The 8,924-nt window shown below is 42.7% G+C and overlaps 1 protein-coding gene across 1 annotated transcript; it reads right to left on the bottom strand.

The window, feature by feature from the left end:
- Positions 1–7,929: 7,929 nt before the first annotated feature.
- LOC148001553 (glyceraldehyde-3-phosphate dehydrogenase-like) lies at positions 7,930–8,924 on the bottom strand. Its single transcript, XM_087581849.1, has 3 exons — positions 8,739–8,924; positions 8,302–8,500; positions 7,930–8,243 (listed from the first exon to the last, which is right to left on the bottom strand). The coding sequence occupies exons 1-3, from the start codon at positions 8,922–8,924 to the stop codon at positions 7,930–7,932; spliced, it is 699 nt and encodes a 232-aa protein (XP_087437975.1).

Below are 8,924 nucleotides of genomic sequence, written 5' to 3'. Positions count from 1 at the left end.
CAAAAGGGCCAGGCTTCTCAGTCTTCAGATTGGTTTATAGAATTAGTTTTGTTACCGAGATAATTTTCTAATTATGGTACCTTTGGGCCAAGGCTAATTATTTAAAATTACTTTGTAATATGCCTATATGGACTGAAACAGAAAATCAGTTTGTTTGAGCTCTGGGAGAGCTGGAGGGAAATTTGGGGCAAACATTGTGCTAAATTGGCCATATGTCATTTTAAAAGCAGCTAATGTATCAGATAGACAGATAACTTAAAACAAAAGCAAGTCACTTCCTAGAAGAGAAAGGGCAGCAGCCCAAGGTTGCCGTGGTTCCAACTATGGCTTTGTTCGCCCCGCCCCCCAGCACAGGAATCTTCATTTAATTTTTCAAAGCAGCGTTAAGGAAGTGAAGCACTTCCTGTTAATGAAAAAAACAGGCTTATTTAAATGTTTAAAAATACACTGGACCTGGTGCTCTCCTGTCTACTGCTGGGGTGACAAGGATATTGGACGGAAGACTAATAACACGATTCCCCGAATTACCCAAAAGAATACCATATCTGTTTACTGATTTCTTTAGATTGCCCTGAAGCCCATTTCTAAACTTGCTCTCTTCCAGGAAACAAAGTAAAAGCAACCCCACCCATTGTTAGCTACTGTGATAACTGTTCTCAGTCCTTTATAGAAATTCCCAATTGCTGGCAAGGATGTGGAGCAATCCGACCTCTCCTCTTGCAAATCTCTTGGAAACCTAGCTGGATGTTTGCACTCCTGAAATTTCCAGTTAGAACCCCACCCCCACATGGGCAATAGTATCAGAGATTGGGGAAATGACTGGATTATGGGATGATTGGATGATGAATGGATTAGTGCCCTCATGAAGCCGGCCTAATGGAACAGCCTGGTTAGTTTGCTTGTATCAGGACACAGTAAGAGCTGGACAGCCTGTGACCCACAGAAGCACCCCTGCCCTCCCCATCCACTGACCAACCCTGCAGACCCCAAACAACACTACTAGGCAATAAAACAGAACCAGTAAGAGATCCATGCAAAACCACAGATGGCATCAAGCGAAAGGTTCCAGACCCAGGTGGCCACACTTTATAACATGTAAAGGAAGCCACAGGGACAGAGCAGATCATGACTGCCAGATGCGGACACAGAGAAGGCAACTGACTATCAAGGGGCAGGAAGGAGTTTTCTGCAGTGATGGAATGTCCTGTCTTGCTTTGATGATGGTAGACTCCACACATTACTCAGAATACACAGAAGTGCAGACATTAAAAAGGCAAATCTGACTATATGTAAATGATACTGACTCAGTAAAAGTGATTTTTTAAAAAAATGAGTCATCTTGCGACCTCATGAGTATTATTGCCATGATAGATAAGCTTTCTTTAAAATGCCTTATAGAACCAGATGTGGTGGTATATGTCTTTAATCCCAGCACTCAGGAAGCAGAAGCAGGCAGATCTTAGTGAGTTTCAGGCCAGCCTGGTCTACATAGTAGTCAACACCTCTCAGCTATTGAGAATGGGGCTGTTCCCCCTTTGGCACTGTGTACCTATCCTTGACCTGGGTGCTGAAAAGAGGGAAATCAGTGTACAGAGATGAATTTGGGGAGCAATCAGGAGTCCTCCAAGTCACCCAAGATTGTTTTGTTATTTTGGTTTTGGTTTTGTTTCTTGTTTTTGCTGTGGTTGTTGAGTTTCTCCACAACCTGTTTCTCCCCTGTTTCAGTTAGGGTTTCTATTGCTCTAAGGAACCATCATGACCAAAGCAACTTGGGCGAGGGGGGCTGTTGTTTGGCCTACACTTCCACATCACTGACCGTGGGAGGAAGTCAGGACAGAAGCTGCTGTAGAGACCGTGGAGGGGTGCTACTTACTGGCTTGCTCCTCAGGTCTTGCTCAGTTTACTTTCTTATAATTTAATTTCTTATTAATTTCTGATTAATTTTTCTCAGTATCATTTGCATTCAGTCAGCCCAGAGGTGACACTGCCTATAAAGAGCTGGGGCCTCCCCCATGAACCCCTAATTAAGAAAATGCCTTACAGGCTTGCCTACAACTCAATTTTTTGGGAGGCATTTTCTTAATTGAGGTCCCCTCCTCTCAAATGACTTTAGTGTTAAGTTGACATAGAACTGTCCAGAACATTTCATGTCCCCACTAAAGCATCTCAGATTCTTGATTTCCTTCTTGATCCTTTCAGAGATCTATTGGTATAAACCTTGTTTCATGAACAGTATTCTAGAATGACCAAACTCTTGGTCCTTCTGATCTATAACGGATGCACAAGGGAACTCAGATAGAAGCAGGGAGGTAGGGTAGGGCGTGGGGAAAGGCTTCCTCAGCTCTGTCAGCTCATGGTTTGCTTTTTCTTAAAGAATCTCCCAATAATCTGTTTTAGTCTGCCCCGTGTTAACTTCTTCACAGTCTTAAACTCACCTGCACGAGAAGATTTTGGGGGATTTTCTGTTTGTTTCTTTGTTTGTTTTTACATTAGATTACCTGATCATTTCAGCTCCCAAATCTTTCTTTCAAGCAACTGTGGCTTTGAGTAGACTTTTGGTCAGTGTGTACAAATTCAGTGCGTCACCATGTGCTGGGGATAGTAACCAGCAACTGAGGTTGTCAGCTTCCATTATTGTGACAAGATTCCTGGGATAAACAAGCTCACTGTGGATGCTTTTGACTAATGTTTTCAGAGGTTTTAGACTGCAGTTCGTTGGCTTCCTTGATTTGGGCCTGAAGCAAGCAAGGCACATTATGATGGTGGTAAGAGAATGTGGTGGACAAGGAGGCTTCCACCACGATCTCCGGGAAGCAGAGATAGAGGAGGGAGTGGGAACAAGATGGACCATTAAGAGCCTGCCCTCCACGGTCTACGTCCTCTCAGTCCACTGAGCTGTGATTTCAAAGTGCATCTGTCCACTGTTGAATTTAGAACCACTGTATTCAAGTCCCCGTAGCATCATTGCCATTTGAGGATGAAATGTTGAAAACCTAGGCCCTGGAGAACACTTCTTATCCAAACTGTAGAGAGGTTAGAGAGTGCTGATTAATTTTTTTGAGTATCATTTGCATTCAGTCATTCATCATGTATTGATTGAACATCGACATGCATTGAGTGCTGTAGGCACTGCTGAGGATGGTGACCACTGAATGTGCTGTGGTGGCCATGACGTGTGGCCACAGGAAGCCTACTCAGTCCTAAAATAAACTGACCTATGGTATCATTTGGAATGCATCTTGTGAGAGGAAAGTCCTGACATCACTGTGCTTCTAATGGGGCCTGACCTGGTCTATGGAGAGAAGGTGGTTAGGGAAGGGCGTGCTGAGAAGTGTTTGAACCAAGGTGTGCTTTGGATTTAGCTGGTGAGGAATGCTGCAACCAGAGAAAATGGCATTTCTCCTGGAGATGGGAGAGAAGACCAGTGCAGTGGAAGGGGAAGTCAGGGGGGTGAGGACATAGCCTCCAGTCATATGCATGCCATATCCTTTGGCGAGTGTTCCAAGGCAATGGGGACCAATGGAGTTTGAGGGGAGATCGATATGATCAGTTTTGCGGTTTGTATTTTCAAGAATACATACTCTTGGGAGTCGCAGCTGTGGCCATCTGCAGAATGTCCTGATCCTGCTTTCCGGGTCATCTGCCCGTCTCAAGCCTGCTCTGCTCCGCTGGCTTATAAGTACGGTCACAGTTCTTCAGTCCTCCTGCTAAGTATAGAGCTGCAGGTAAATAATATCTACTTATAACAATACATACCGTATTTGCTGTTCTGAGTTTGGGTCACCTCACTCAGGATGATATTTTTCTAGTTCCATCCATTTGCCTGCAAATTTCATGATGTTATTTTTCTTAACAGCTGACTAGTGCTCAGCTTTGTAAATGTGCCACATTTTCTTTTTTAAATTTATATATATAATATATGTATATATATATATATTCTTCAGACACACCAGGAGAGGGCGTTGGATCCCATTACAGATGGTTGTGGGCTACCATGTGGTTGCTGGGAATTGAACTCAGGACCTTTGAAAGAGCAGTCAGTGCTCTTAACCGCTGAGCTGTCTCTCCAGCCCGCCACATTTTCTTTCTCCATTCTTCAGATGGAGGACATCTAGTTATTTCTGTCTATTACAAATAGAGCTTCTATGAACATAATTGAGGAAGTTCCATGTGGTAGGGTAGAGCACCCTTTGAGCATATACTCAGGAGTGGTATGGCTGGGTCTTGAGGTAAGTCAATTCTAAATTTTCTGAGAAACTGCCAAATTGATTTCCAAAGTGATTGTACAAATCTGCCCTCCCACCAGCAATGGGGGACTGTTCCCCTTGTTCCAGATCCTCACCAGCATGACTTGTCACTTGTGGTTTTGATCTTAGCCATTTTGACAGGTATAAGAGGGGATCTCAGACTTGTTTTTGATTTACATTTCCTTAATGGCTAAGGATACTGACCATTCAAGTGCTTCCAGGCTATTTGAGATTCCTCTGTTGATAATTCTGTTTACATCTGCACCCTGCTTTTTAATTGGATTGTTTGGTTTGCTGACATATAGTTTCTTGAGTTCTTTATATATTTTGGAAAGTAGCCCTCTGTCAGATGTGAAGTTGGTGAAAAACTTTTTTTTTTTTTTGCTGTGGATTTGGTCTAAACTAGTACTATGTTACTTGGGTTCCCAAATTACACAAGAATTCACAAGTAACTCTGAGAGTCTCTGCCCCGAGGTAGCTCTGATTGGTAAATAAAGTTGCCAGCGGCCAATGGCTGGGCAGGGAGACAGAATTGGGACCTTAAGATCTGCTGGCAAGGGGACCTAGAAAAAAAAGGAGGACTTGGAACAGCCATGCCGGGAAAGGAGCAGGTCCAAACCTGAGAGGAGCAGAAGAGAAAGCATACTAGTCATGTAAGAGCCGAGGAAGAGCGACCACAGTCCCCCACGATTGGGTCTGGGGAGCAAGGGTGGAATATAGACTTTAGTAAGTAATAACTCAGAAGTATCAGAGGGGAGGTGTTAGCCATGTGGAGATTTAGAAGTGGCCTAGGCATTGAGCTGAGTAAGCAATATTAAATATAAGGGGGAGCGTGTGCGCGTGCGCATGTGTGTGTATTTTATTCAGGAATCCAGAACACTGGGGCGGGTAATGAGGAACTGGTGCTGCCGCAGCTGGGTCAATTTGAATAGCATTAATTGCTTACTGTAACATTTTTCCAGCCACCTCCACCAGGTTGCCTAGTGCATCATTTTACCATTCTGTAGGCTGCCATTTTGTCCTGTTGGTGGTGTCCTTTGCCTTACAGAAGATTTTTCAGTTTCATGAGGTCCCAGTTATTGGTTGTTGTTCATAGTGCATGTGCTGTCAGTGTTCTTTCTGTTCACCAAATTGTTTTGTGTGCTGATGAGTCCAAGACTACTCCCCAGTTTCTCTTCTATCAGGTTCATTGTCTGGTTTTATGCTAAGGTCTTTGATCCACTTGGACTTGAGTTTTGCACACGATGATGAATATGCACATACTTGAATTCATCTACATGCTGACATCCAGTTAGACCAGCACTATTTGTTGAAGATGCTTTCATTTATCCATTAGATAGCTTTGGTTAAAAATCAGTGTCCAAAAGTCTGTGAGTTTACTTCTGGGTCTTTGCTTCAATTCCATTGATCAATCTGCTTTTTATGCTAAGGTCATGTGGTTTTTATTACTATTGCTCTGTGTTGCAGCTTGAGATCAGGGATGGTGATACTTCTGCAAGTTCTTTTATTGTACAGGTTTGCTTTATCTATACTGGGTTTTCCATGTTTTTCCAGTTCTGTAAAGAATTTTGTTGGGAATTGCGTTAAATTTGTAGATTGCTTTTGGTAGGATGAACATTTTTACTACGTTAAGCTTACTGATCCATGAGGATGGGAGATTTTTCCATTTTCTGATAAACTTCTTAAATTTCTTTCTTCAAAGGCTTAAGGTTTTTGTCACGAAGGGACTTGCTTGGTTAGGGTTACTCCAAGATATTTTGTGTAATTGGTGGCTTTTATGAAGGGTTGGTGCTTGCACGATTTGTCATCTGCACAAAGGAGGGCTACTGCTTTTTTGAACTAATTTTGTATCCATCAACTTTGCTGAAGGCGTTTATCAGTGGTAGGAGTTCCCTGGTAGAATTTTTGGAGTCACTCATAAATATATCATCTGAAAATGATGATACTTTGACTTTATCCTGATTTGCATCCCCTTGATCTCCTTTAGTTGTCTTATTGATCTAGCTAGAATTTCAAATGCTATATTAAATAAATATGGTGAGACTAGATAGCCTTGTCATGTTCTGGACTTTAATGGAATTGCTTTGACTTTCTTTCCGTTTAATTTGATGTTGGCTATAGGCTTGCTATAAATTGCCTTTATTATATTTAAATGATGTCCCTCTTTCCATGATCTCTCCAAAACTTTTATCTGAAGAAGTGTTGGATTTTGTAAAAGGCTTTTTCAGCATCTAATGAGATGATTGTGTGGTTCCTTTCAGTTTGTTTATGTGGTGGATTACACTGTCAGATTTTCATGTGTTGAACCATCCCTGCATCTTGAGATGAAGCCTGCTTGATCATGGTGGATGATCTTTCTGATATGTTCTTGGATCCAGTTTGTGAGTATTTTATTGAGTAGTTTTGCAACAATGTTCCTGAGGGAAATTGCTCTGAAATTCTCTTAACAGGATTTTTGTCTGATTTGGGTATCAGGGAGACTGTGGGCTCATAGAATGCATTTGTTCTATTTTGTGTAATAGTTTGAGGAGTATTGGTATTAGCTCTTCTTTGAAAGTCTGGTAGAATTCTTCACTAAAACTGTCTAGTCCTAGGCCTATTTTGGTTTGGAGACTTTTAATGACTGTTTCTATATCCTTAGGCATTATAGGTTTATATGTTTATCTGATCAGGAATTTAACTTTGCTAAGTGTTATCTATAAAGAAAATTGTCCCTTTCTTTTTGATTTTCAAATTTTGTGGAGTACAGATTTTTGAAGAATGATCTGATGATTCTTTGGATTGCCTCAGTGTCTGTTGTTATGTCCCCCTTTTCGTTTAGGATTTTAGTTTGGATATTGTTTCTCTGCCTTTCAGTTAGTTTGGATAAGAGATTGTCTATTCTGTTGATTTTTTTCAAAGAACCAACTCGTTGTTTCACTGATTCTTTGTATTGTTCAACCCTGAGATTGATTATTTCCTGTTGCTCTTGGCTATGTTTGCTTTTCTTAGTTCTTCAGCTTTCAGGTGTGCTGTGAAGTTGGTAATATGAGAGCTTGCTAATCTCTTTATGAAGGTTTTTAGTGCTATGAACTTTCCTCTTAGCATTGCTTTCATTGTGTCCATGTTTGGGTATGTTGGGCGTTGATTTTCATTGAATTCTACAAAGTCTTCAGTTGTTTTCTTTCTACCTTGACCCAGTGGTCATTCAATTAGAGAGCTGTTCAGTTTCCATAAGTTTGTAGGTTTTCTGTTTTGAAATCCAACTGTGGCTCATTTATAGGGTACAGGGGGTTGCTTCCATTTTCTTATATCTGTTGAGACTTGCTTTGTGATATGACCTTATACATTAAAGACCTTAAAAACGCAACCAGGAAGCTTCTACAGTTGATAAACATTTTCAGCAAAGTAGCAATATAGAAAATTAAAACACGAAAACCAGTAGCCTTCCTGTATACTAATTATAATCAGAAGAACATGATCTTTTTGGGGGGAGGGGGTGCAACAAACTTTATTGATGGTACTCGAGAGAGTAGGGAGGGCTCTCTTGGCCCCTCCTGTTATTATGGGGGTCTGGGATGGAATTGTGAGGGAGATGCTCAGTGTTGGGGGCTGAGCTAAGATGGGGACTCCTCAGCAACTGAGGGCCTTTCTCTTGCTCTCAGTATCCTTGCTGGGCTGGGGTGGGTGGTCTAGGGTTCTCTTACACCTTGGAGGCCATGTAGGCCATGAGGTCCACCACCCTGTTGCTGTAGCCATATTCATTGTCATACCAGGAAATGAGATTTACAAAGTTGTCATTGAGAGCAATGCCAGCCCCAGCATCAAAGGTGGAAGATTGGGAGTGGCTGTTGAAGTTGCAGGAGACAACCTGGTCCTCAGTGTAGCCCAGAATGCCCTTTAGTGGGCCCTCGGATGCCTGCTTCACCACCTTCTTGATGTCATCGTACTTGGCAGGTTTCTCCAGGCAGCATGTCAGATCCATAATGGATATATTGGGGGTAGGAACATGGAAGGCTGCCAGTGAGTTTCCCATTCAGCTCTGGGATGACCTTGCCCACAGCCTTGGTAGCACCAGTGGATGAAAGGATGATGTTCTGGGCTGCCTCATGGCCATCATGCCACTTCTTTCCAGAGGGGTTATCCACAGTCTTCTGAGTGGCATTGATGGCATGGACTGTGGTCATGAGCCCTTCCACGATGCCAAAGTTGTCATGGATGACCTTGGCCAGTGGGCTAAGCATTTTGGTGGTGCAGGATGCATTGCTGACAATCTTGAGAGAGTTGTCTTATTACACGTGGTTCACACCCATCACAAACATGGGGGCATTGGCCGAAGAGGGCAGGAGATGATGACCCTTTTGGCTCCACCCTTCAAGTGAGCTCCAGCCTTCTCCATGGTGGTAAAAATGCCAGTTGACTCCATGACATACTCAGAACCAGCATCACCCCATTTGATGTTAGTGGGCTCTCACTACTGGAAGATGGTGATGACAAGCTTCCCATTCTCACCTTGACTGTGCCATTGAACTTGCCATGGGTAGAGTCATACTGGAACATGTAGATCATGTAGTTGAGGTCAATGAAGGGGTCAAGGATGGTAACAATCTCCACTTCCCCAAATGCAGAGAAGGCAGCCCTGGTAACCAGGTGCCCAATACGACCTTCACCATCTTGTCTATGGGACGAGGCTGGCAT

This window comes from Rattus norvegicus, chromosome 13 (assembly GCF_021556685.1).
Source record: "Rattus norvegicus strain SHRSP/BbbUtx chromosome 13, alternate assembly SHRSP_T2T, whole genome shotgun sequence".
Lineage (NCBI taxonomy): Eukaryota > Metazoa > Chordata > Mammalia > Rodentia > Muridae > Rattus > Rattus norvegicus.
The sequence above is the reverse complement of the archived record's forward strand: the minus strand, read 5'-3'. Positions and strand labels throughout refer to the sequence as shown.

What these genes read in the sequence shown, in the direction of transcription:
- LOC148001553 (XM_087581849.1), bottom strand. Translation starts at nt 8,924, where the DNA reads ATGCCAGCCTCGTCCCATAGACAAGATGGTGAAGGTCGTATTGGGCAC. An exon ending in AGTTCAATGGCACAGTCAAG is followed by an intron (nt 8,501 to 8,738) that starts GTGAGAATGGGA and finishes AACTCTCTCAAG; the next exon opens with ATTGTCAGCAATGCATCCTG. An exon ending in CATCATCCTTTCATCCACTG is followed by an intron (nt 8,244 to 8,301) that starts GTGCTACCAAGG and finishes ACTCACTGGCAG; the next exon opens with CCTTCCATGTTCCTACCCCC.